This window comes from Agelaius phoeniceus, chromosome 5 (assembly GCF_051311805.1).
Source record: "Agelaius phoeniceus isolate bAgePho1 chromosome 5, bAgePho1.hap1, whole genome shotgun sequence".
Taxonomy (NCBI): Eukaryota; Metazoa; Chordata; class Aves; order Passeriformes; family Icteridae; genus Agelaius; species Agelaius phoeniceus.
In genome coordinates this window covers 73,437,574-73,463,113 of record NC_135269.1, presented here as the reverse complement: position 1 = coordinate 73,463,113, position 25,540 = coordinate 73,437,574, and the positions used below count along the sequence as shown (strand labels likewise).

The window sequence follows — 25,540 nt, the reverse complement described above, 5'->3', positions numbered from 1 at the left end:
GTCCCTGTTCCCTTTTCCCTCCCTGTCCCTGTTCCCTTTTCCCTCCCTGTCTCCATTCCCGTGTCCCTCCCTGTCCCCGTTCCCATGTCCATCCCTGTCCCTGTTCCCTTTTCCCTCCCTGTCCCTGTCCCCGTGCCTCTCCCTGTCCCCGTTCCCCTGTCCCTCCCTGTCCCTGTGCCCCTGTCCCATTCCCGGGGTGGTGCTCCTGTCACTCTGGCAGAGCAGGTCCCCTCCTTCCTCCCAGCTCCTCCCCCACTGTCCCTGCAGGGTCCCTCTCGCCTCTGTCCCTCCCCAGCTCCAGACCCCAGTGCCCGGCGCACCCCGCTCCTGCTGCCAGCCTGGAATGGGGACAAGGATCCGCTGTCCCCGGGCGGGGAGGGCTCAGCGCCCCCTCCCTGGAGGGACACCAGAGGGCAGAGACGCTCTGGGCACGGCCGCTGGGACCAGGGACGGGGCAGAGCAGAGGGCAGCGAGCCCCGAGCCCCGAGCGGGGCAGCTCTGCCCCGAGCCACGGCCCGGCAGGCACGGGGCTCTCCCGGTCCCTCCCTCTGGAACAGCCCAGAGACACCGGGATGGGATGGGATGGGATGGGATGGGATGGGATGGGATGGGATGGGATGGGATGGGATGGGATGGGATGGAAACAGGGAGGAAGGTGGGGAATGGGATTGGGAGTGGAGATGGAGATGGTCTGGGAGGGGAGGAGGAGATGGGGTGGAGATAAAGGCAGAGATGGAGATGAAGTAGAGATGAAAGCAGAGAAAAAAAAAAGGATACAAAGATGGAGATGGAGACAAAACACAGATGGAGATGGAGACTAAGACACGAATACGGAGGCAGAAATGAAGATGCAGATGAAAATGGAGCCGGGTACAAAGGTGGAGGTGATGGATCTGCTCAGCTGGATCCCTGTGCCCTGCAAACTCCCTGCTTTGAGAGCCGTGGGGACAGCCCTCCCTGCTGAGCCGATGCCGTGAGCGCCTTTCCTGGGACACGCGCTCCTTTGGGGAGCTCTGTGCTCCCCTCCACAGCCCCCGGTGTCCCCAACACGCCCCTGATCCTGCCTGGGGACAGTGGGGACCGGGTTCTTCCTTTCCCCTTTCCCCTCCTTTCCTCCCCTCTCCAGCTGGAGTGGCCAGGTGCTGGCAGCAGGGGACACTCGGGTCCCCACCAGCCCCCGTGTGCCAGCTGCCGCCCGGCGTCCCCCGCCTTTCCAAAGGAAGCGTCCCCTCGCAATCCCTGGGGCTGCTCAGCACCCTCAGAATCCCTGCGAAGGCTCTTTCCGGGGAGCAGGGCGAGGTCACAGAAGCACAGAGGCCACGGTGGGTCCTGGATCTTCCCTCCACCTCTCCAGAGCTCTGTCCCCACCTCTCCGTGTCCCCAAATCTGTTCCCAGCGCTCCAATTCTGCCTTTGCACCTCTCCAAGCTCCCTGATTGCACCTCCACTCCTCTCCACCTCTCCTTTTCCTCCCTCTCCATCATTCCACGTCTTTACACCTTCACCTCTCCACCTTTCCATGTCTCCATAATTCTGCCTCCATGTCTCCACCTCTCCACCTCTCCACCTCTCCACCTCTCCACCTCTCCACCTCTCCATTTCTCCATCTCCACATTTTAGCATTTCTCCACTTGTCCCTTTTCACCTCTCTGTGTCCATGTCTCCCCCTCTCCACATGGTCACCTCTCCATGTCCCAACATCTGTCCCCCCTCTCCTCCTCTCCTCCTCTCCATTTCACCACCTCTCCATCTGTGTCTCCACCTCTCCCGTGCCCACCTCTCCACCTCCCTCCCTTCCCGACTCCGTCCCTCCGCGTCTCCACCTCTCCATTCCACCCTCTCTCCATCTCTGCTCTGCACGTGTCCATCTCTCTCCCCACCTCCCCACACCTTCCCCTCCCCACATGTCCCCGTCCCGTCTCTGCCCCTCTCCCCTCTCTCTCCCCGCCGTTCCCCGGCCCGGTTTCCGGTGCCCGAGGCCGCAGCCGCCGTCGCGCCCGAGCCGCGCCAGGGACGCACCGCCCGGTGCCCGCCGCCGCCGCCTCCCCCCGGGCCCGCGGGGCTCCCCCGGCTCCCCGGGCGGCTCCGGGGGCTCCTCCCGCCGCCGGGGCAGCGCGGGGCCGGCCCGGGAGGGGCGCGGAGCCGGCCGGGGCCGTGCGCACCGGAGCCCGGCGCGCCCGGTCCCAGCGCGCACGGCCCCGGGGGCGGCCCCGCCGCTCCGGGACGGGCCCGGAGCCCCCCGCGCCGCCCCCCGCCCGGGCCCGGGGGCACGGGGACAGGGCCGGGCCCGGCACCCCCGCCGCGCCGCCGAGCCCCGCGCCCCGCTCCCCGCGGCCGCGTTACGCACGGGGCTGGCCCGGCCCGGGGGCTCCTCCGGGGCTCCCCCGCGGCCGGGGCGGAGCGGGGGTGGTCCCGGGCGGCCGGCGCGGGGCGGGGGGACCCGGCCCCGGGTGCCGGCGCTCCCCGCGCCGCCGGGAGCCCGAGCCCGGCCCCGGGGTGCGGGACAGCCGGGGCGCCCCGGGGGCGGCGGGGGGGCTCCCCGGGGGCCGGGGCCGGGCCCGGGCCCCGCAGGGCCGTGGTTAATGTGTAATTCGGAGCATATGGTATTTTCCAAAGGCGGGCAGCAGTGCGGAGCCCGGGGGCCGGGGCCGGGGTGCAAATAACGCTGGGATGACTCGCGGGGCCGGGCGCGGAGGGCCACGGTGATGGGCTCCTCGCTGGCTAATATTTGCTCTTCAAATATTTTACTTGAAAGGTTTACAACGTTGTTTTTTTTTTTAATCTTCCAAGAAGGGGCCATCTGTGCCGGTGCTCGCCTGGAGCACACCGGGGAGTCCCCGCCGGGGCCCAGCCGCCACCCCGGGGGCCGCCTTCTATTTGTTCAGCACCCAAAATAAATTAGATCGATGTAATAAAAGCGAAGGTGGATTTATGATTGAATCCCATATGTCCCTGTTTGCTTTGCGGGAGAGACGCGGGAGCGAAGCCCCTCGGGGGGCTCCGCCGGGGGATCCCCGGGGATGCTCCGGGGCGCGGGGACGCGGCGGGGCCGTGCTGTCCGCCGGCCGCAGGTGCTGAAACACCGGCGCTCACCCGGCACCGACTCCGAGCCCGGCCCGGGGGGTCCGAGCGCCCCCGAGTCCCGACGGAGCCCCCCGGGCCGGGCGTGTGCTGGGCGCGGTCACGTCGGGCCGCCCCTTCCTCCCCGTCCTCCTCTCCCTCCCGCGGTGACATCACGGCCCCGCTGCCGGCACTGAGCGCCCGCCCGGCCCCCGGGACGCTCCGGTCCAGCTCCCTCGAGGCTCCGCAGGTACCTCCTTGCGCCGCTCCGGGCATCCCCGCTCCGCCGAGCGTCCTTCCCTGCGTGTGAAGGCTGCAGGGATTGCTGCAGGGATTGGTGGCGTTTATGCTTTAACCTGGAGGAGCTCCGGGGTCCCCGGGAGGTGCCGGCTCCGGCCCGGCCTCGCTGCTCCCCGCTGGCTCCTTGTCCCTGCGCCGCACAGGGACCGAGCTCACCCCGGCCCCGGGGCCCCTCGGCACCATCCGTGGGGCACCGAGGGCTCGCAGCTCGGCTTTCCCAGCGCTCCCAGCCTCCCCACAGGCTTTTCCTGGGGGAGAGCAATCCCTGTGTCACCCGCGGGCACAGCGCGGGCCAAGGCAGGGAGCGCTGGGGGCTGCGCGGCCCCGAGGGGCCTCGTGTCCCGTTCCTCCCTCCCGGAGCAGCCTCCGCGCATCGCCCCGGGCCGATCCATCCCTCTCCGAGCAGCGCCAGGCGGGACGCGCCTCGGCTTTGCCACTCACCTGAGGGAAACGCGCGGGCTTGCCCCTGGTGTTGGATTTATTTGGCTTTTCCTGAATTTCCGAGGGTCGGTGTGGCCAAACTCCCTCAGGCTGTGCAGGGAAGAGGCACGGTGGGGTTTGGGGACTGTGGGGGTGCCGGGGGCGTTTTGAAATGCTCCGGGTGAAACCCCAGGTGGACTGGGGGCTCTGGCAAGGCCGTGGGGGCAGCAGCAGCTGCCAGGCTCGGTGGCATCTCTGTGGCTCCGCTGCTGCTCAGGCAGGATGGGCACCGGCGCTGGTGTTCCTCTGGGAATCCTGCCGGGAAATCCTATGGAGCCAGGCTGGGACAGCTGGGGGTGTCCAGCATGGAGACAGAAAGGCTCCAGGGAGAGCTCAGAGCCCTGGCAGGGCCTGCAGGGGCTCCAGGAGAGCTGCAGAGGGGCTGGGGCCAAGGCCTGCAGGGACAGCACCCAGGGAATGGCTCCCAGTGCCAGAGGGCAGCCAGGGATGGGATCTTGGCAATGAGGAATTCCTGGCTGGGAGGGTGCTGGGCATGGGGGATCCCTCCATTCCCTGTGGATGCCGGCACTCAGCTGGGGTGGCTGTGGGGACCCCCTGTGCCCCGTGGGGTGTCCGGGGGAGCTCTGCAGGCGCTGGGATGTGGCTCAGCCACGGCGGCTCCATTCCGTGCCGGTGGCTGCTCGGTGCAGGCAGCACCAGCAGCATTCCCGGTGTCTCCCGAGCCTCTCCAGAGCTCTGTGACCTTTTTTCCCGCTATTTATCCGCTGTACCTGGAGCACAAGGACTTCCCAAGTTGCCCTCAACTGTTTCCATCCTCTGCTCCAAGATTCCTGCCCCTGTTCCTCCTCGCCGCAGGGTCGTGGCTGAGCCCTGGAAAGCGGCGCTGATTTATCCGGCCCCGCAGCATTGCCCGTGTCCCGCGGGGAGTTCCCAGGCACTCACAGCCTCCTGAAGCCTCTCCACGATGCAGCACCGAGGTGAGGAGCGCGGCGTTCCCGGCGGGACTCGGGGATGTGCCGTGCATCCATTCCCTGCTCCGGCACAACCGCACCCGCCCAGCCGCCCATTCACCCGCGGCTCCGCAGGGCCCTCCCGGCCCCGGGGACATCCAGGCCCCCAGCCTGTCACCCCCTGCCCTTCCCAAATTCTCCCCGTGCTCTTCAGGGGGTGTTTTCCTGCTTCCTGGGGCCGGCGCCCCCATTTCCTGCCTACCTCCAGCACCGCGCCCCGCGTCCCTCAGGGCCCCAGCTCCCCCTGCCCAGCCCCTCCGGACCCCTCAGCTGCCCCTGCCCAGCCCCTCCGGACCCCTCAGCTGCCCCTGCCCTGCCCCTCCGGATCCCTCAGCTGCCCCTGCCCTGCCCCTCCGGACCCCTCAGCCCCCCCGCTCTGGCCTCCTCCCCGGTGCCGTCCTGGGCAGCCGGCAGGGCAGGAGCGGCAGCCCCGCTCCCCCCAGCCCTGTCCTCCTCCCCAGGGCCCAGCGGGGTGAACCAGCTCGGGGGGCTCTTCCTGAACGGCCGCCCCCTCCCCACGTGCAAGAGGCAGAGAATCATCGCGCTGGCGGCGAGCGGCGCCCGCAGCTCCGACATCTCCCGCAGCCTCAAGGTGCGCCCGGCCCGGGGCTGGGGGGGTCTCCTGCCCCTCCCAAATCCTCCCCACGCTCAAGTTCTGTCCGCAGGTGTCCAACGGCTGCGTCAGCAAAATCCTGGGCCGCTACTACCGGACGGGGGCCGTGGGGCCCAAGGCGGTGGGGGGCAGCAAGCCCCGCATGGCCACCCCCGCCGTGGTGGCCAGGATCGCGCGGCTGAAGCTGGAGCAGCCCGGGCTCTTCGCCTGGGAGATCCGGCGGCAGCTGCACGCCGAGGGAATCTGTGCCGGCAGCGGCATCCTCAGCGTGAGTCCTGCCGAGAGCCCCGGGATTGCGGGAATTCCCGGGAACGGGCGGAGCAGGGGGTCCGGCCCCACGGCCGGGGGGCGGGAGGTGGGAATGGTGCGCAGGGAAGGCTCAGGACAGTGGGAATGGTGCACAGGGAAGGCTCGGGACAGTGGGAATGGTGCACAGGGAAGGGCTCGGGACAGTGGGAATGATGGACAGGGAAGGCTCAGGACAGTGGGAATGGTGCACAGGGAAGGCTCAGGACACTGGGAATGATGGACAAGGAAGGGCTCGGGGCAGTGGGGTGGAAGCCCCGGGAAGGGCTCGGAGTGATGGGAAGGGTTCGGGCCCATGGGAAGGACTCGGGAACGGGAAGGATCCACAGGGAAGGGCTCGGTGCTTGGTGAGAAGCAGAGCTGCAGCGTGGGGAGGGGAAGGCCGATCGCTCCTGCCCAGCGGAAGCAGAGCCCCGACCGCCACCCCCGGGCCTGCCGCCTCCTCGGGCCGCGGGACACCGCGGTGGCTCCGTGACAAGTGTCCCTGCTGGGCAGGGCGAGCTGTGCTTCCCAAGGACAGACCCGCCCAGCCGATCCCCGCCGCGCCAATGGCCTCCCGTTAGATTCTGTCGGTCCCCGGGATTCCGGGGTCACAAACCGGGAGCAGACGGGCTCGGCCCCGGGCCGGAGAATCCCTGGCTCCGGAGAGCATCCCAGAGACAGCTCCACCTCCATTCCCGTCCCCCCGCAGCCCCGGGGGTCCCGGCACATCCCCTCTCCCCTGCCCAGGTCTCCTCCATCAACCGCGTGCTCAGGACCCTGCCCAGCGACCTCCGGCTGGCGGCCGAGCCCCGGGACCCGCGGCCACGGGGTGAGCCCTGCCCCAAAGCTCGGGCCCCTCCTGACCCTTCCCGGCCCCTCCGGGGAGCCCCCGGCCCCGGGTCCGCCCCCAGCCTCTGCCCCTCTGTCCCCGCAGTGTCCCCGCAGCGCCCCGCGGCCCCGGGGAGCCCCGAGCCGCCGCCGGGCCCCGGGCACAGGAGCGGGGGCAGGAACCGCACCGTGTTCTCCAGGCAGCAGGCGGAGGCTCTGGAGGAAGGTGCGCTCCCCGAGCGGGACGGAGCGGGGCTGTTCCGGGGGGGAAATGCCGCTCTCGGGACGAACTCGTGCTCCTGTGGGCGGCCCGGCCATCGCTGCGGGGCCCCAAACCAGCCCAGAGCACGCCAAACCGCCCCAGAGCACCCCAAACCGCCCCAGAGCATCCCAAACCACCACAGAGCATCCCTAACCACCACAGAGCGCCCCCGAGCATCCCAAACCATCCCATATCCCACCAGACTACTCCAGAGCATCCCAGACCACCCCAGAGCATCCCAAACCATCCCATACCCCACCAGACTACCCCAGAGCACCCCAGAGCATCCCAAACCATCCCATACCCCACCAGACTACCCCAGAGCACTCCAGAGCATCCCAAACCATCCCATACCCCACCAGACTACCCCAGAGCACCCCAGAGCATCCCAAACCATCCCATACCCCACCAGACTACCCCAAAGCACCCCAGCCACGTCCTGGCATTTCCCGCCCGGGTGCCGGGGGTGGCTGCCCCGACCCGAGCCCGCTCAGCGCGATCCCCTTGCAGCGTTCCGGAGGGGACAGTACCCGGACACCGCCACCCGCCAGAGCCTGGCCGCGGCCACGCAGCTGCCCGACACCACCATCAGGGTAAGAGGGACCCGCCTCGCTCCGAACGGGACCGCGGCCACGTCCCGGTGGCCGGAGCAGCCCGGAGGGGCCGCCGGGACCGGGGCCGCCAGCTCCGGGGGACAGGGAGCCCCCCTGCCTCCGGGGACATCTCCGAACCGTGTCACCGCTGCTGGCGACAGGGCTGGGGACGGGCTCCGGATGGCGGGAGTGACTCCCCAGGGCTGCGTTTGTCCTGGCTCGGGGGTCTCCCCATGGCACACCTGGCACACTCCCTGGCACACTCCCTGGCACGCCTGGCACACACCCCTCCCAGGTTCCTCCCAGCAGCTCCAGCTCCACATCTCTGTGCCCCTGCCGAGCCTCCCTGGGTGCACGGCAGCCCCTTCCCGTCCAGCCCCAGCTCCCTGCCGGCCTCTGGGTGAGCAGGCAGTGCCAGCAGCGAGCCCCCCGTGCCAGGGCAGCGCTGCCCGTCCCCGCAGCACGGCAGAGCACACACGAGAGCAGCCCCGAGGGTCCCTGCGCCGGGGACACGCCCGGAGCCCGCGGTGCGCTCCCGGCCCGTCCGGTGGGGAAGGCGCAGGATCAAAGCCTTCCTCTGCCCAGGACCGTGCCCATTCCCGGGATGGAACCCCTTGTCCCTGTCCATGTTTGGGATCAACACCCTTCTGATGCCCAGAACCAAACCCTTTGCTCAAACCCATGCGCATGCCTGGGATCAGGACACGGGCATTCCTTTGCCCACGCCCGTGCCCATGTCGGAGATCGAGCTCCTTTCCGTGCCCGTGTCCCTCCCGTGTCCCTGCTCACTCCCGGGCAGTGCCGAGCCCGTGTCCCGGGGCTCAGAGCTGTGCCGCGGGGCCCTGGGGCGGCCGGGGGCCGCAGCCTCAGCTCCCGCCCTCTCCCCAGGTCTGGTTCTCGAACCGCCGAGCCAAGTGGCGACGGGAGAGCAAGCGGCAGCTGGAGGCTGGCGGCGCAGGTGACATCCCGGGGGACCGAGGGGACGGGACGTGGGACCCAGGGGCGCCCCTGGGTGGGACATTTGGCGCTGGGACCCCGGGGGCTGCTTCCCAGAGCCCCGCTGGGAGCTGGGGAAAGGACACGGCCGCTCCCCGTGCGCCCCGGGGAGCCGAGCCAGGGCATTGTCCGAGCCAGGGCATTGTCCCCGCCCGTGCCCACGCAGGCTCCTGGTGCGACTGGATCCCGCCCGCTGTCGGTGCCGCCGCCGCCGCAGCCGCCGCACGGGTAGGACACGGCCGCTCCCGGGGTGCTGGGGACACCCCAACAAGCTCGGGCACCCTCTGGAGCCCGCCGGGAGCCCCGTCTGGAGCGTCCCGGCCCGCTGCCGGCGCCCTCGGGGTGACCCGGTCCCGGAGCAGCCCTGTGACATTGGCGCTGTCTGCTCCGCACGCAGCCGCTCCCGGACCCCCCCGCGGGCTCGGCGCAGCCCCCGCACGGCCTCGCCCCCCACCCGCGCCCCCCGGCCCCGCTGCACCTCTGCGCCTCCGGGCCCTGCGCCTGGGACGACGCTTGCTGCGGTACGAGGGGCCGGTCTCGGCCGCCCCGGGCTTCTGGGGGTCCCCTGGGTGTCCCCTGCCAGGGCCCAGCGCGCCGGCGGCGATGCCTGAGCCCCGTGTCCATCCCGCAGGTCTGGCTCCCGGCGGCAGCCCCGCTCCAGCGCCCTGGCAGCCCCTGGAGAGCCCCCCCTTCGCCCTGCTGCCCCCCGGGCTCCCCCCGCTGCCGGCCTGGGGCCTGGAGCCCCGCTGAGCCCCCGCTGCCCCCCGAGCCCCCCACGGCCCGCGGTGTCCCGGCAGGATGGGGGGCTCCGACACCTCCAAGCCGCGAATTGAGGACATCCGTGCAGGGCGGGCTCCGGTGGCAGCCGGGCCAGCATGGCCGGGCCAGCCCGCGGCGGGTCCCAAACCACCTCCAGACGCGGGTGGATCGCGGAATTCAGGATCCTTGATTCGATCCGGGAGGGTCACCACGCTCCAGCGCCCCCCCAGAGCCAGGACAGCTCTTTGGAGCCGCGATCCCGCTGGAGCAGAGGGAATGTCCCGGGTCCGGGGATCCCCCCTGGGACCGAGGTGGAGCGGGGGTGGGACCGGGGGTCCCGGCAGGAGCTGGTGACAGAGGGGACAGCCCTGGGTGGCCGCGGCAGCTCGGGGTGGCACCTCCCGCAGCTCCGCGTCCCTCAGGCTCGGGGCTGCTGCCGTTCCCGTTATTAAACCGCTTTTCCCACCCGGCCCCGAGTGCTCCGCGTCTCCTCCCGAACGGGGCCAGCCCCGCTCGTTCTCCCTCCCGGCTCCCGGCGCTGCCCGCGGGCTGAAAGGCGCAGAGACCGCGGTGCTGGGGAGAACGAACAGCGTTATTTCAACAAGAACGGGGCTGCGGCACGGGGGGCAGCAGGGGAGGGGCGGGGGGACGGAGCGGCCCCGGGGCTGCGGCCGCCTCGGGCCCCGCGACGGCGACCGAGCCCGAACGGAGCGGGCCGGGGTCGCGTTCTGCAGCCAGAACCGCGTCCGCTCCGGCTGCGCTCAGCCCAGCTGGTTCCTCAGGAACTGCAGGAAATCCCTCAGCAGGTTGCAGAACTGCACCAGGCTCTGGTACGGCACCGAGATCAGCAGGAGCCTGTCCGGACCCGGTTCCGGTGTTGGCGCCGGCTCCTCGGGCACCGGGGGAGTGGTTGGCTCTGGTGTCGGCTCTGGCACCAGCTCTGGCTCCGGCTCGGGCACCAACTCTAGCTCCTCCTCTGGCTCTCGTGTCGACTCTGGCACTAGCGATGGCTCTGGCACCGGCACTGTTGTCGGCACTATTGTCGGCACTGTCGTCGGCTCTGGCATTGGTTCTGTCGTCGGCTCTGGCGTTGGCTCTGGTGTTGGCTCTGGCACTTGCACTGGTGCTGGGTCTGTTACCAGCTCTGGGGTTGGCTGTGGCACTGGCTCGGGCTCTGTTACCAGCTCTGGCTCTGGGGTTGGCTGTGGCACTGGCTCGGGCTCTGTTACCAGCTCTGGCTCTGGGGTTGGCTGTGGCACTGTCTCGGGCTCTGTTACCAGCTCTGGCACTGATGTTGGGTCTGTGACCAGCTCTGGCCCCGGCACCACCAGCTCTGGCGTCGGCTCTGGCACTGGTGTTGGCTCTGTTTGTGCCTCTTCTTCTGGCCCTGGCGTCGGAGTCTCCTCAGAAGCCATGGTGAGCTCTGGCTTAGGAGTCGGGGCGCAATTCGGCTCTGGTGCTGTACCACTTATGTCCGCAGGGCTCAGGCTTGTCTGGATCAGGATCCAGTTGTAGAAGTGCTGAGTGGAGGTGTAGATCCCAGGGTGCCTGGCTCTGTCACAGCCTCTTCCCCAGCTGTTCAGTCCCACCAGCCAGAAATAGTCAGCTCTGTTGTCCTTGCAGACGAGGGGACCGCCGCTGTCCCCCTGTGCCAGGAGAGAAGGTTCAGGGACTGTGGGGGGCTGCTGCCAGTCCCGGGGCTGGCTCCTCTATCCTAGTCCCAGGGCTGGCTCCTCTCTCCCAATCCCAGGGCTGGCTCCTCTCTCCCAATCCTGGGGCTGGCTCCTCTATCCTAGTCCCAGGGCTGGCTCCTCTCTCCCAATCCCGGGGCTGGCTCCTCTATCCTAGTCCCAGGGCTGGCTCCTCTCTCCCAATCCCGGGGCTGGCTCCTCTATCCCAATCCCGGGACTGGCTCCTCTATCCCAATCCCGGGACTGGCTCCTCTATCCCAATCCCGGGACTGGCTCCTCTCTCCTGATCCCGGGGCTGGCTCCTCTATCCCAATCCCGGGGCTGGCTCCTTTCTCCCAGTCCCTGCCAGGTCCGCATTCCCAGCGCATTCCCAGCACAGGTTGGGGACTCTCCCATCTCTGCACATGGGTCCCAGATGTGCAGAGGACAGGTGTTCCAGGGTCACATCTGCACTTTGGGTCTGCTGGGGCCACTGGATGGGCCTTGTGGGCAGGAACAGGCCTTGGGCACAAGGGGACATGGGACAGGGACCTGCAGGTGGGGAGGGGAGGGGTGGACAGGGGACAGGCTGGGCTGCGTGTGGGGGCTCCTACCTGGCAGGTGTCGATGCCGCCCTGTGGGTACCCAGCACACAGGTTGTCAGCATGAACGGCCCCCGCGTACCACCGGCTGCTGTTGCAGAGCTCCGTGTCCATGAGGTGGACCTTGGCCTCCTGCAGCACCATGCCTGTTCCCTGAGCTGTGGGCACAGAGGGGAATGAGCCCCAGCAGCTCGGTACCCATCCCCTCCCCTGCCTAGGGTGAACCCCCTTCCCGGGCCTGGCTCTGCCCCTTCCCCACAGAGTGATGTTGTCCAGCTGTGTCCCTGCCCCTTCCCCATGGGTGACATTGTCCAGCTGTGTCCCTGCTGTTGGCCTGGGGAAGGGGCCAGACCCATCTCCCCCGAGGTTTCCCAGGGCCAGCAGGAATTGTTTGGGTGAGCAGGGACCTTACAGCTCATCCCATTCCGCGCCCCGTCTTGGCGGGGACTCCTTCCCCCAGCCCAGGCTGCTCCGAGCCCGGCCCCGCTGGCGCTGCGCGGCCGGACCCTGTGTGTGCCCAGCCCGTGTCCCTGTCTGTGCCCAGCCCCTGTCCCTGTCTGTGCCCAGCCCGTGTCCCTGTGTGTGCCCAGCCCCTGTCCCTGTCTGTGCCCAGCCCCTGTCCCTGTGTGTGCCCGGCCCGTGTCCCTGTGTGTGCCCAGCCCGTGTCCCTGTGTGTGCCCAGCCCCTGTCCCTGTGTGTGCCCAGCCCCTGTCCCCTGGGTGCTCAGCCCCTGTCCCTGTGTGTGCCCAGCCCGTGTCCCCTGGGTGCCCAGCCCTTGTCCCCACGGTGCCCAGCCCTTGTCCCCAGGGTGTCCAGCTTGCCCTCAGAGCACACATCCTGTTGGGAACTCACCTCTGGCAAAGTTCCAGCCGGCGATGTAGCAGGATTTCAGCTCCGAGACCCTGAGTGAGGCGTCGGGCACACAGCCCAGCTGGATGTAGTCGCTGCACTCCACGGGCTGGTCCAGCTCCACCAGGGCGATGTCGTTCCTGGCCGTGGCTGGCACATAGCGCTGGTGCATCAGCAGCCTCTGGATGCGTCTCACCACAGCCTCAGGGCCTGGCTGTCTCAGATCTGTGGCCCCGATCACCACATCCCACATGGAGATGCCCCTGGGGAGCAGATGGACAGAGGGGTGACAGGGAGCAGAGCCACAGGCTGCAGCAGGCCCAGCATTTCCCGGCCTTCTTCTTCCCCAGGTGGGCAGGGAAGTGGCCCGTGGTGCTGTGAGCTGGGCGCCTGCCCGTGCTCTGGGGACATCTCTGTCCCTGCTGTCTCTTACCCGGCCCTGGCGAAGCAGTGTGCGACCGTGAGCACCCACTGGGAGCTGAGGAGGACACCCGTGCACATGTGCCACGTGCCGTTCTCCCAGGTGGCCTGGATGCTGACAATGCCAGGCCAGGCCCCTGGCTGGACACTGGTGCCACCCACACCGGCCGTGCCAGCAGAGCTGTGGTCGGAATCCAAAGGCCGGAGCCCGCAGGTGCCTCTGGAAGCACAAAGCCGTCACTGCCCTGCTCGGGGACAGCAGGGACAGGGACCCCCAGGGGCTCCTCTGTGCCCAGGCTGTGCCAGGGAAGCCCCGAGTGTCCCCAAGCCCCCCAGGGCCACTGACCTGCAGGTGTCCCAGGTGCCCTCCACGGGCCCGGCCAGGGCCAGCAGGATCAGCAGCCACAGCAAAGCCATCGCAGGTGCCAGCACTGCAGGTGGCAGAGCCAGAGCTGAGCTGTCACCTCTGGTGACACCCAGGGCCCTGGCGGTGCCCACGGTGCCACCAGGTCGGGGTGATGTCACAGAGGGGCCGGTTCCATGTGCAGGGCACGGTGGGGAGGGGCAGCTCGGGGTCACAGAGATGTGGAATGGTCTGGGGGCAGCACCCCAGGGCACCAACACAGGGTGAGACTGGTCCGACCCTGCTGGCACCAGGCTGGGCATGAGCAGCTGGAGCAGCCCTGAGAGAGGATTTGGGGGTGCTGGGGGTGAGAGCTGGACCTGACCCAGACCAGAGCCCCCCAGCCCTGGGGAGCAGGGGAGGGGGGGATCCTGCCCCTGTGCCCCCTCAGGTGAGACCCCACCTGCAGAGCTGCCCCAGCCCTGGGGACACAGCAGCAGCACCTGGAGCTGCTGGAGAGAGCCCAGAGGAGGCCCCAGAGCTGCTGCAGGGCTGGAGCCCCTCAGATCCCAGGGAGCCGGGCTGGGAGAGCTGGGGGTGCTCCCCTGGAGAGGAGAAGGATCCAGGGAGAGCTCAGAGCCCCTGGCAGGGCCTGAAGGGGCTCCAGGAGAGCTGCAGAGGGACTGGGGACAAGGCCTGCAGGGACAGCACCCAGGGAATGGCTCCCAGTGCCAGAGGGCAGCCAGGGATGGGATCTTGGCAATGAGGAATTCCTGGCTGGGCTGGGATTGCCAGAGCAGCTGGGACTGCCCCTGCATCCCTGGCAGTGCCCAAGGCCAGGCTGGACACTGGGGCTGGAGCAGCCTGGGACACTGGGACGTGGCCCTGCCCAAGGAAGAACTCGATACCCAGTAGAAGACAGAATGCTAATTAATGAAAGAGATTTTTATGTAATTTAGAACCAGTGAACATTTGTTTCTTTGTCGGCTCAGAATGTACACACGGGTGACAAAGTTTTGTGGTGTCAGTGGAGGCCGGAGCTTTGCTGGCCGCAGCCCCTGGCCAAGGACAGGGCAGGGCCGGACTCAGGGACGCTGAACCAGCACGGTTCGAGTTTTATTCATCCCGGCGGCTCCGGGGCATTCCGGCCACGCCATGAGCAGCCCCGGGGCCCTCCCGCAGGGGACAGCGGGGACAGGGGCCGGCTGAGGTGGCACTCGGACACACCGAGGTCGCTCCAGCTCCTCCCCGTCGTTATCCGGAGGGTTCGGAGCACCGGGATGCTCCTCCAGGCCCTCCCCAGCGGGGACACCCCCTTGGAGAGGGGTGCAGGGGCTGGGGGGACAGCGACCAACGTGGGGACAGCACGGGACGGGGCGCGACGCTGCTCGTCCCGCTCAGCTTGCGCGGCGGTGACACTGCTCGGTGTCACCTCCCTGCCCCGCCCGCCACGACCCCACTGCAGGCTGGCACTGAGACCCCCTCGGGGCGACACGGGGGACACGGAGGGGACACGAGGGACACGGAGGGAGCACGGGGGACTTGGGAGAACACGGGGAGTACATGGGGGGAGACGAGGACACATGAGGCACAGGATGGGACACGGGAAGAACACAAGGGGACAACAGGGGGGACACGGGGAGACATGGGTGGACACGAGGGGCCACGAGGGGACACGGAGGACACGGAAGGATACGGAGGGACATGGAGGGGACACGGGGGACTTGGGGGAACGCGGGGAGGACATGGGGAGACACGAGGACACATGAGGCGTGGGACGGGACACGGGAAGAACGCAAGGAGACACGGGGGGACACGGGGAGACACGGGGGGACACGGGGAGACACGGGGCACTCCAGGGGACACACGGAGGGACAGGGGACCACCCTGCTGTCACTGCCCCATCCTCAGACCACGCCCACACAGATGACCACGCCCCTTGAGGGACACCACAGTTCCTTTGCGCTCAGGCCACGCCCCTCGCCATAAGACCACGCCCCCAACGCATCGGGGCCGCGCCCACACCACGCTCCGTGTCGCGCGCAGAGGCCACGCCCCTTTATGGCGGAAGTCACGCCCACATCTGAGTGCACGCGCGCACGGCCCCGCCCCGCGGGGTAGCCACGCCCACACATCGCTTTATTTGGGGTGTGGCTCCGCCCCGCCTGTAACCGCCCCCTTTGCCCCGGCGGCTTCCGGCGGAAGTGGTGGCGAGGCGGAACCGGCCGGAGGTGAGGGGGGACCGGGGGGTCTAGGGGGTGAGGGTGGCGGGGCCGGGGATTGCGGGGCGGCCGGAGGGGTCAGGGTGGGAGTCGGGATGGTCCCGAGGGGCTGACGGTGCTGGGCCCGGGTGGTGTCCGGGGGGGGTCAGGGTGGTTCTGGGGGTCAGGGTGGTCCTGACGGGTCAGGGTGGTCCTGAGGCGTCAGGGGGGTCCTGAGGAGGCGACAGTGGAGGGCCCAGAGAGGTCCGGGAGGTGTCTGGGCGGTTAGAGGGGTGTCCGAGGGGTCAGTATGGGGGTCCCGGGAGGGGAGTTCAGAGGTGTCCTTGGGGGTCAGGGTCCTTTCCTGGCGGGGTCAGGATGGGGGGCTCGAGGGGGTCAGGATGGGAGCTCTGGGCAGGTCATGATGTGGTTCCTGGGTGGTTCAGGATGGTGGTCCTGGGCAGGGCATGGCCAGGGTGGTGTTTGTGATCTTTGCTGCCCGTTTGGTGCGCCCAGGAGGATGCTCCTGCCCATCCCAAAGCTGCCCTTTCTCCTTGCCCTGCTCCCCCCCCAGGTTCCCCCGCCATGGAGAAGTTCGGGATGAACTTCGGGGGCGGCCCCAGCAGGAAGGAGCTGCTGGAGACCATCGAGACGCAGAAGCAGCAGCTCCTGCGCTTCCAGGCGCGCCTCAAGGACGTCGTCCACGCCTACAAGAGCCTGCTGAAGGAGAAGGAGGCGCTGGAAGCCAGCCTGAAAGCGCTCTCCGTGTCCCAAGATGGGGAGCTGGCCGTGCCCCCGCCCGCAGCCGGGGACTCCCCGGACGACCGGAGCTCGGAGCACAGCGAGGACAGCGCGGGGACGGCCGCCAGCGCGGACACCGCGGCCAGCCCGCCCAGGGGGGACGAGGAGGACAAACCCGCGGCCGCCCCCGCCCCGAGAGCCGAGGAGCCGAGCGGCGCCGAGGGCGGGGAGCTGTGTTCCGGCGAGCCCGAGCGGCGGCTGCAGCAGCTGAAGGCGCAGCTGGCCACGCTGACGGGTGCGCTGGCCACGGTGACGCAGGAGAAGTCGCGCATGGAGGCCTCGTACCAGGCGGAGCGGCGGCAGATGAAGCAGGAGCTGGAGGAGGCGGCAGGGCGGGCGCGGGCCGAGGCGGAGCGGCTGCAGGAGCTGCAGGAGCAGCTGGCCCAGACCCGCGGCCGCCTCCTGGAGCAACAGCGCGAGCGGGAGCGCGAGCAGGGCGACCACGGGCTGATGCTGCGCGAGCTGCAGGAGCTGCTGCGCGCCGAGCGCGACGCGCGCTGCGCCGCCGAGCGGGAGCTGCAGCAGGCCCGGGAGGCGCTGGCTGGCACTGCCAGCACCGCGGAGCGAGCCCAGGGCCACGAGCAGCAGGCGCGGCAGCTGAGCCAGGAGCTGGAGGAGCTGCGCAGGGAGCTGCAGGGCGTGCGCGAGGAGAACAGCAGGGCCGACCCACGGATCCAGGAGCTGCAGGAGGAGATGGCCGGCCTCAAGAACCACTTCCAGCTGCAGCTGGTGCAGGAGATGAAGAAGGTGATTGCTGGCTGGGAATGAGGCTGGCGTCCAGGGTTTCGGGCAGAGTTTGGGGCCAGAGCAGCCAAATTCCCTCTCCCAGTCTCTCAGAGTCCAAAGAATCCTGGCTTGGATTGATGGGATGACAAACTGGGGAACAGTTTTCTGTGGGATGTATCCAGAGAGTGGGGCTGGAGTCAGACAAATTCCTTTTCCCAGTCCCTCAGATTCCAGGAGGTTTGAAATAAATGGCACAGGGTGCCCAGAGCAGCTGGGGCTGCCCCTGCATCTCTGGCAGTGCCCCAGGCCAGGCTGGACACTGGGGCTGGGAGCAGCCTGGGACAGTGGGAGGTGTCCCTGCCATGGCAGAGGCAGCCCTGGAGGGGCTCTGAGGTCCCTTCCCACCCAAACCATTCCAGGATTCCAAACACACAAATCCCTAAAAAGCCAGAACAGGGAGGTGTCTCAGGCAGGGCTGCCAGGGTGGGGAGGGCCCCTTGTTGGTTTGGAGCAGGGCAGGGTCCCTGTGTGGCCCCAGGTGTGTCCCTGTGTGGCCCCAGGTGTGTCCCCATGTGTCCCCGTGCTGCCCTAACCCCACTGTGTCCCCACACAGACAGCCCAGGCTGAGGAGCAGCTCCGGCAGCGCTCGCAGCGGGAGGAGCAGCGCGTGGCCGAGCTGGAGGCCCAGGTGTCCCAGGTGTCTGAGCTGCTGGGCACCTACGAGAAGGCCAAGCAGAGGGACCAGGGCACCATCCAGAGGCTCAAGGACCGCATCGTGCAGCTGGACCTTGAGAACAAGACCTTGGCCATCGCCGCCTCCAGCCGCTCCCTGGGCGAGGTGGCCGTGGAGGAGGCCACCCTGGACGTGAGCGTGCTCAAGGAGAAGATGGAGAAGCTGCGGAAGCTCCTGCAGGCAGCGGCTGGGAAGGGCCCGGAGGCGGAGGAGCCACAGGAACCGGAGACGGCCCCGGGCGGCGGGGACGGGAACGGGGACAAGGCCCAGGGCGGGCATTGCCAGCAGGAGCTGAGGCAGCTCAAGGAGGAGTTTGAGCGCTACAAGGTGAGGGCGCAGCAGGTGCTCAAGAGCAAGGCCAGCAAGGACGTGGGCCTGGCCAAGGAGCTGGAGGAGGCGCGGGAGCAGCTGGCGGAGCTCCAGGACAAGAACGTGCTGCTGCAGCTGGCCGCGGACGACACGGAGAAGCGGCACCGGCAGGAGCTGGAGGCCAGGAAGCAGGAGCTGTCCCAGCTGCAGCAGCTGCACCGGCAGGAGCTGGAGCGGTGCCAGCTGCAGTTCCGGGAGCGGGCGCTGCGCCTGGAGGAGGAGATGCACAAGCAGCGGGACCGGGCGCTGGCCGTGCTGGCCGAGAAGGACCGGGAGCTGGAGCAGCTCCGCGCCCTCACGCTGCCCCACGGCCCCAAGGGCTGCCGGGACGGCGGCCCCGGCCCGGGGGACGCTCCCAGCCAGGATTCCTCGGAGATCCTGCCCCAGGAGCTGCAGCTGTGCTCCGGCTCCGAGCCCACCTTCTTCCTGTACGCGGAGCAGCTGGCGCGCAAGGAGGTGGAGATCGCGGCGCTGCGCAAGCACCGGCACCGGCTGGAGGTGCAGCTGCACCAGCTGCAGGGCAGGGCCCTGGCCGAGGAGGACCGGCACCGCGAGGAGGTGGCAGCACTGCGGGACGAGATCCAGAAGAACTGCCGGGATAAGAGCAGGGAAGGAGCCAACCTGGAGTACCTGAAGAACGTGGTGTACCGGTTCCTGACGCTGCCGGACGCGCGGGGCCGGCAGCAGACGCTCACGGCCATCCTGGCCATCCTGCACTTCAGCCCCGAGGAGAAGCTGAGCATCGCCAAGAGCTCGGCCCACGGCTCCTGGTGGCCCCACGGGAAGAGATGAGGGCTGGGTTTTATTCCCTTTTCCGTAAGAGCTCCTTCCCGAGGACTGACTGAAACCTCGTCCCACACACGCCCGCATCTCTCCGGGATTTGGGCTCCAGTTGGGGTTTTTAGCACTAACTTGCCAGGATTTGGGCTCCAGTTGGGGTTTTTAGCACTAACTTGCAGTGAGGTTGTGCCAACTTTTCCAGCCCCAAAGCCTCCATGGTGGGAATTTGCTTCGAGTTGAGACTTGATTTGGAAACCATGGAATTGAAGATGCCGAGGTTTTTTAAAGGTGGTTTAAAAGCAATCCCTACCTGTCAGATGTGGCACCGAGTGGAATTCACTTGGATCTTCAAGCTCCAGTCAGGCTGGTGACTCAGGAGATGAAAGGGAAGGTGGGAAGCACTTTAGGTGGAGCTAAAATAGAACCAGCCCATGGAAAGCTCAGGAAGATGGGGCTCAGTGCAGGCAATCTTGGGCATTTCCCCTTAAGGCTCTTTTCCAGAGCCTAATTTAACCTGTGGATGCAGCTCCAGGCTCATCCAGGGGCTCAGGCTCTCCTTCCTTCCCAGGGATCCTCTCTGGGCAATCAGGGATTCTAGGAAGGAGAAAGGATCTCCCTGTGGATGATTCCCATCCTGAGGGTGTTGTTTTCCTGCCCCACGTTTGGAATTAAATCCTGGCTGCTAAAGCTAGGCCCAGAGACAGGGATAGGTCTGGATTAACACCCCCGGGGGTCCTGGAGCCCTGTCAAGAGCAGGTTTGGGAGCAGCTCCTGGTGCTGCACTGCCCAGAGAGCCTTGGGAAGGATCAGCCACTCCTGGCACTGCCAGGGACAAGGACAGGGGCGTGGAACTTCCCTCCTTTCCTTCTTGGCTGTCCTGGCCCTGTCAGCAGCCAAACTCCCTGGATTCCACTCTGGCCAGTGCAGCCCTTGGTGCCAATTTCTCCTCAAAAAAATCCTCAGGGAAACGTGCCCTGGGCAGAGCCTGTCCCTGCTGGGAGGGGGCCACAGCTGGGGGATGTTCCCTCCATCCAGGGATGTTCCCACTGGGAACAGCAGGATCCAGGTGCTGCCCTGATGGGAGAGTTTGTCCCAGGAATATTTTAAACGCTCCTCAAGGATGAAAGGGGTGGTTCAGACAGGGGAGAGCCCAGCCCCTGCTCCCAGTCTGGAAGTGTTGAATCAAGGAATGTCTCTGGAATGGCAGGGATGGCTCCAACTCTTTGCCTGGAGCCATTCCCAGGACTCCAGAGGGAGGTGGAGCCTCCTCCTGCTGTGGCTTCACTGCTCAGGCTGGGGGATGGATCCCTGTTCTCCCTCTGCTCCTGCAGGATGGAGTGACCTGGAATGGACCCCAGGGCTGGTGGGGACCCAGCAGGGCAGAGGAATGGGGTGGGACCCAGCTGGGAGCACAGCTGGGAGAGCAGGGAATGAGTGTGGGATCCAGCAGGGAGAGCAGGGAATGAGTGTGGGATCCAGCAGGGAGAGCAGGGAATGAGTGTGGGATCCAGCAGGGAGAGAGGGAATGAGTGTGGGATCCAGCAGGGAGCGCAGGGAATGAGTGTGGGATCCAGCAGGGAGAGAGGGAATCAGTGTGGGATCCAGCAGGGAGAGAGGGAATGAGTGTGGGATCCAGCAGGGAATGAGTGTGGGATCCAGCAGGGAATGAGTGTGGGATCCAGCAGGGAATGAGTGTGGGATCCAGCAGGGAGAGCAGGGAATGAGTGTGGGATCCAGCAGGGAGAGCAGGGACAGGCAGGATCCATCTGGGAGGATGCAGATCCATCCCCGTGCCCTCTGTCTGTCCCTGGCAGAGGAAGATGAGGAAGCTGCTGCGGGGGAGCATCTCTAGGAGTGCCCAGCTCTGTGTCACTGTCACCCTCCTGCAGCTCCTGTGCCATTCCTTCCTCTGCTCCCCTCCAGCCCCTCTCCCTCCTGCTCCCTCCTTCCCTCAGATCCTCCCTCCCTCCTCTCTCTCCCTTCAGGCAATATCCCTGAAATAAAGGTAAAATTCCTCTTTGAGGGGACTCTGGTGGCTCCTGGGGACGGGATGGGCATTGCTTGGGGACTTTTGGTGGATGTTGGAACAACCTTGGGTTAAAATTACCACAAAATTGTTAAATCCCGTGATTTCCTGAGGTTCCTGGGAATGGTTCATTCCTGCACCTGCAGTTGGGGTGTGGCAGCTGGGGGGATGCAGAGGAGTCTGGCACTGAGAATCCTGGAATGGTTTGGGTGGGAAGGGACCCCAGAGCCCCTGCAGTGCCACCCCTGCCATGGCAGGGACACCTCCCACTGTCCCAGGTGCTCCAGCCCCAGTGTCCAGCCTGGCCTGGGGCACTGCCAGGGATGCAGGGGCAGCCCCAGCTGCTCTGGCAATTCCAGCCCAGCCAGGAATTCCTCATTGCCAAGATCCCATCCCTGGCTGCCCTCTGGCAGTGGGAGCCATTCCCTGGGTGCTGTCCCTGCAGGCCTTGTCCCCAGTCCCTCTGCAGCTCTCCTGGAGCCCCTCCAGGCCCTGCCAGGGCCTCTGAGCTCTCCCTGGATCCTTCTCCTCTCCAGGTGAGCACCCCCAGCTCTCCCAGCCCGGCTCCCTGGGAACTGAGGGGCTCCAGCCCTGCAGCAGCTCCGGGGCCTCTCTGGGCTCTCTCCAGCAGCACAAGGAGCTCCCGGCTGCTCTCCCGGCGCTGCTCCCTCGTTCCCGGTGTGCCCGGGGGCATCTGAGCGCTCATTTGGGCTCTCCCGTGCCTGGGGCTGATCCCTCCCCGCTCCCGGGGCTGGCACGGCGCCGCTGCTCCTCTGGGAAGCTTCTGTCTCCCCGGCCGGGCAGGTTCCTCCGGCTGCACCGCGGCCGTGTCCCACAGCTGGGCGTGGAGCGAGCCCGGGCAGCAGCGGGAGCCGCTTCCAGCTCCCATCCCATCCATCCCGGGCTGCGGCCATGGCCAGAGCGCAGGAACAGCCCCCGGCTCTCTCGGATATCCAGGTAAAGGCGTGCGGGGCGCTCCGGGAGAGGCTCAGCTGAGCGCTGCGTTCCCATTCCAACAAACCCTGCCCGAGGGAGCGCCCCCCGCACGGGACTTGGGCCGGCGCTTTGGGGACCGCCAGCGAGGCAGGGCGACAGCCGGGCAGGGCTTTCGCTGGGGCCGCAGGGCTCTTTCCCGGCTCCTGCCCTTCTCTCCCGGCGCTCTCCCGGGCCCGGGGTCCGCCCGGCTCCGCGGCCGCTCCGGTTCCAGAGGCGCCGTCGGGAGCCGCCCCCAGCGCGGCCGCGGGCGGGACGCGGCTTCTCGGCGCTCCCCAGCCGCAGGTGAGGGAAGCTTGGGAGGGGATCCCAGCGGGAAAACTCGGGAGGAAGAAGCAGGGAAACCCCGCCACGTGCAGCCGCCGCCGAGGGGCTGCTGTGGAACCGGCCCTGCCCCTCCGCTGCCCCCGAAACGCCTTTGCTGCGGTTCCTGGGCACGGCTTCGGCCAGGGATGGCCGAGGGACGGAGTCCGGCCGTGCCCAGGGTCCCGCATCGCACCCACCGTGGTGGCTCGGGGTGGCCCCGCTCCCGGCCGGCCGAGCCCGCGCTCCCTCCGTGCCTCCCGCAGGTCCTGGTGCTGACGGGCATCACCCTCTCGGCCGCGCTGCTCAGGTGGGTCCTGTCCCTGTCCCTGTCCCTCGCCCTGGGCTGGCACCTGCCGGTGGCAGCGGCTCGGCCGGGACATTCATCACCCGCCCCGTCCCCTGCAGCCTCCTGGGCAGCGGATCCGTCCTCGCTGTCACCTCCTGGCAGGGGCGCTGCTGCCACATCCAGGTGAGTGCCACCAGCTTGTGGCAGTGTCACTACGCCACATCCAGGTGGGTGCCACCAGCTTGTGGCAGTGTCACTGCTCCACATCCAGGTGAGTGCCACCAGCTTGTGGCAGTGTCACTGCTGCCATATCCAGGTGAGTGTCACCAGCTTGTGGCAGTGTCACTGCTGCCATATCCAGGTGAGTGCCACCAGCTTGTGGCAGTGTCAATGCTGCCATATCCAGGTGAGTGCCACCAGCTTGTGGCAGTGTCAATGCTGCCATATCCAGGTGAGTGTCACCAGCTTGTGGCGGCGTCAATGCTGCCATATCCAGGTGAGTGTCACCGGCTTGTGGCAGTGTCACTGCTGCCATATCCAGGTGGGTGCCACCAGCTTGTGGCAGTGTCACTGCTGCCATATCCAGGTGAGTGCCACCGGCTCCCAGGGGCACAGGGCTGGGTCTGGGAAGGTCCGCGGGAGCTCCCGGGGAACGCGGCCGCTGCCGGCAGAGCTAACGCGGTGCCCTGTCCCCAGCTGCGGCCCCTGTTCCTCCTGGCCCTGGCAGATTTCCTGGGTGCCACCGCGCTGCTGGGCACAGGAACCATCCCGCTGCTGCCGGCCCCGCTCTCCGTGCCCGCCTACGCCGCCTGTCCCTACGGGCGGATGCTGACCACGGTAAGGGGACGCTGCTGGGGACAGCTGAGGCTGCGGTGCCCTGGGGACACTGTCTGGCGTCCCCTCCTCGGGGTGGGCACCGGGACAGGTCTGCCGGGGCCGGGGTGTGGAGCCCGAGGAGGGAAAGGACAGGGGCAATGGGGGCGTCGGGGGGCAGAGGGAGGGTGGAAGGTGCCCTGGCAGCGCTGGACACAGCAGGATCCGCGCTCCCTTTCCCTCTCCTCTCTCTCCCAGACCTCCTACGCCGTCTCGTTCCTCATGGTCCTTGTTTACGCGTACGAGTCGCACCGCACCGTCCTCGGGGGGCGAGCCCGGCCCCCGGCAGCGCTGCAGGTCCGTGCCTGGCCCGGGCACACGGCGCTGTGCCAGGGCAAGGGAGCGGCGGGGCGGTCCAGGGCAGCCCCTTTCGCCGGGAGTTCGGGGTTCCCCCGGTCCTGGCGGGGCGGACCCTCGGCTGCGGCCGCCCCTCAGCCCCGGCTCACGGCGGTTCCCCCGCAGGAGCGGAGCCGCTGCCTGGAGAGCGCCTGGCGGGGAATTCCCTACGCGCTGGCCTGGTAGGTGCCCGCTGCCAGCCCCGCCGGGGCGCCCCGGCCGTGCCGGGCTGGCCCGGGGCCCGCTCTCACCCGGGCCGTGGCCCTTGCCCAGGCTGGTGCCCGCGCTCACGCTCCTGGCGCAGCTGCTCGCCCGCGGCGCCTCCGCCGCCGACATCGCGCCCGTGGTGCCCTGGGCCGGCTCCAACGACACCTTCAGCCTTTACTGCTCCAGGTACGGCCCCTCCGCCTCCGCCCTGCCCGGGCAGCCCCCGCGACGCCGGGCGAGGCTTTGGGAGCTCCAGCACCGCTCTGTCCTTGCAGCTGCCTCCTCCTGATCCACCCCAACCGGGACATCTGCTCCCAGGTGGGCGCTGCCCCTCCCTCGCTGCCCCCCACCCACTGACCCTCCCTGCGGGGCCGGGGGGCTCCGGGGCCCGACCCCGCTCATTCCCGTTGCCTCCCAGTCCGGCGGGGGCAAGAACGCGGGGCTGGAGGAGAAAATCATCTTCCTGCTGTATCTGCTGCTGGTGCTCGGCTGCTGCTCGGTGAGGCCCCGGCCCTGGGGGAGGCACGGGGGGTCCCCAGGCCCCGCTGACCCCCGCCCTTCCGCAGCTCCTGTACCGGCGGGTGCGGCTCCGCTGCCGGGGGAACGCGGCGCTGCCGCTGCTCAGCCTGGACCGGGACGGCGGCTTCGGGGGCAGGAGCGGCCGCAGCGTCAGCAAAGCCTTGCTGTACTTCCAGCTGGTTTTCCTGCTCTGCTGGACGCCAGGCAAGGCCGGGGGGTGTCCCACAGCCCTGAGCCCTGCCAGGTCACACTGGGGGTGTCCCCAGCTCCCCCAGCCCTGCCGGGTCACACTGGGGGTGTCCCCAGCTCCCCCAGCCCTGCCAGGTCACACTGGGGGTGTCCCACAGCCCCAGCCCTGCAGGGTCACATTGGGGGTGTCCCCAGCTCCCCCAGCCCTGCCGAGTCACACTGGGGGTGTCCCACCAAGGAATGTCCTTCTGTGTCCCACCTGCAGCCTTCCTCCTCACCATCCTCTCCTTCACCAGCATCAGCCCTGCCTCACTCTTTGTGCTCTACATGTCCACAGTGAGTAAAGCTCCTTTTCCATGGCTCCCAGGCTGGACATTTGTCCCCATCCCACGTGGGAGCTGTGACAGCCCTTGGGGACACCCCGGGCAGGGGGAGGACACGGCCCTGGGCCCAGCGTGACTCTTCCCACTGGATTTTGGGTTGGGATTTCCCCCTTTGGCTTTTCCTGGGGGCTGGACGTGCTGTAATTGGCCACACCAAGAGGAAGCCCCTCCGTGTCCTGTGCCACCCTGCCTGGGCTGTGCCTGCAGGGACCGGGAGCCCTGACCCTCTGTCCCTGTGTCCCCAGGCCCTGAGCGTGTCCCTGCAGGGCTTCCTGCACAGCCTGGTCTATGGCTGGATGAGGGAGAACTTCCGACGGGAGGTGCTGGCCCGGAGCCTCTCCCTGCAGAGCCCCGGGGGGCTCAAGGCTTTCTACGATGACTCCCTGGGGGCTGCTCCCTGAGCTCATCCCATTCCCTGGGGGCTGGTCCCTGAGCTCATCCCATTCCCTGGGGGCTGCTCCCTGAGCTCATCCCATTCCCTGGGGGTGCTCCCTGAGCTCATCCCATTCCCTGGGGGCTGCTCCCTGAGCTCATCCCATTCCCTGGGGGCTGCTCCCTGAGCTCATCCCATTCCCTGGGGGCTGCTCCCTGAGCTCATCCCATTCCCTGGGGGCTGCTCCCTGAGCTCATCCCACTCCTGGGGGCTGCTCCCTGAGCTCATCCCACTCCTGGGGGCTGCTCCCTGAGCTCATCCCATTCCCTGGGGGCTGCTCCCTGAGCTCATCCCATTCCCTGGGGGCTGGTCCCTGAGCTCATCCCACTCCTGGGGGCTGCTCCCT

At 68.0% G+C, this 25,540-nt stretch overlaps 3 protein-coding genes across 3 annotated transcripts; 2 read left to right on the top strand and 1 right to left on the bottom strand.

Moving 5' to 3' along the window:
* Positions 1-9,910: 9,910 nt before the first annotated feature.
* Positions 9,911-13,128, bottom strand: LOC129119278 (acrosin-like). Its single transcript, XM_054631205.2, has 5 exons — positions 13,037-13,128; positions 12,704-12,910; positions 12,274-12,533; positions 11,434-11,579; positions 9,911-10,795 (listed from the first exon to the last, which is right to left on the bottom strand). The coding sequence occupies exons 1-5, from the start codon at positions 13,105-13,107 to the stop codon at positions 9,911-9,913; spliced, it is 1,569 nt and encodes a 522-aa protein (XP_054487180.2). The 5' UTR covers positions 13,108-13,128.
* Positions 13,129-15,166: 2,038 nt separating this feature from the next.
* GCC1 (GRIP and coiled-coil domain containing 1) lies at positions 15,167-20,665 on the top strand. Its single transcript, XM_054632268.2, has 3 exons — positions 15,167-15,264; positions 15,809-16,782; positions 17,375-20,665. Exons 2-3 carry the CDS (start codon positions 15,820-15,822, stop codon positions 18,653-18,655), a joined length of 2,244 nt encoding a protein of 747 aa, XP_054488243.2. The 5' UTR covers positions 15,167-15,264; positions 15,809-15,819; the 3' UTR covers positions 18,656-20,665.
* Positions 20,666-21,174: 509 nt separating this feature from the next.
* On the top strand, positions 21,175-25,227 carry LOC143694184 (uncharacterized). The gene is made up of 10 exons (XM_077179346.1): positions 21,175-22,275; positions 22,374-23,091; positions 23,326-23,424; positions 23,590-23,645; positions 23,737-23,856; positions 23,946-23,988; positions 24,089-24,169; positions 24,237-24,393; positions 24,644-24,714; positions 25,007-25,227. Exons 1-10 carry the CDS (start codon positions 22,115-22,117, stop codon positions 25,160-25,162), a joined length of 1,662 nt encoding a protein of 553 aa, XP_077035461.1. The 5' UTR covers positions 21,175-22,114; the 3' UTR covers positions 25,163-25,227.
* Positions 25,228-25,540: the final 313 nt, after the last annotated feature.

Excerpts from the sequence above, each read along its gene's own strand:
- GCC1 (XM_054632268.2), top strand. The coding sequence starts at position 15,820 with ATGGAGAAGTTCGGGATGAACTTCGGGGGCGGCCCCAGCAGGAAGGAG. Across the intron at positions 16,783-17,374 it reads TGGTGCAGGAGATGAAGAAG|ACAGCCCAGGCTGAGGAGCA; the intron begins GTGATTGCTGGC and ends GTCCCCACACAG.
- LOC129119278 (XM_054631205.2), bottom strand. The coding sequence starts at position 13,107 with ATGGCTTTGCTGTGGCTGCTGATCCTGCTGGCCCTGGCCGGGCCCGTG. Across the intron at positions 12,911-13,036 it reads GGCACCTGGGACACCTGCAG|AGGCACCTGCGGGCTCCGGC; the intron begins GTCAGTGGCCCT and ends TTGTGCTTCCAG. Across the intron at positions 12,534-12,703 it reads CACTGCTTCGCCAGGGCCGG|GGGCATCTCCATGTGGGATG; the intron begins GTAAGAGACAGC and ends TCTGCTCCCCAG.
- LOC143694184 (XM_077179346.1), top strand. The coding sequence starts at position 22,115 with ATGGCCGAGGGACGGAGTCCGGCCGTGCCCAGGGTCCCGCATCGCACC. Across the intron at positions 23,989-24,088 it reads ACCGGGACATCTGCTCCCAG|TCCGGCGGGGGCAAGAACGC; the intron begins GTGGGCGCTGCC and ends GTTGCCTCCCAG. Across the intron at positions 24,170-24,236 it reads TGGTGCTCGGCTGCTGCTCG|CTCCTGTACCGGCGGGTGCG; the intron begins GTGAGGCCCCGG and ends GCCCTTCCGCAG.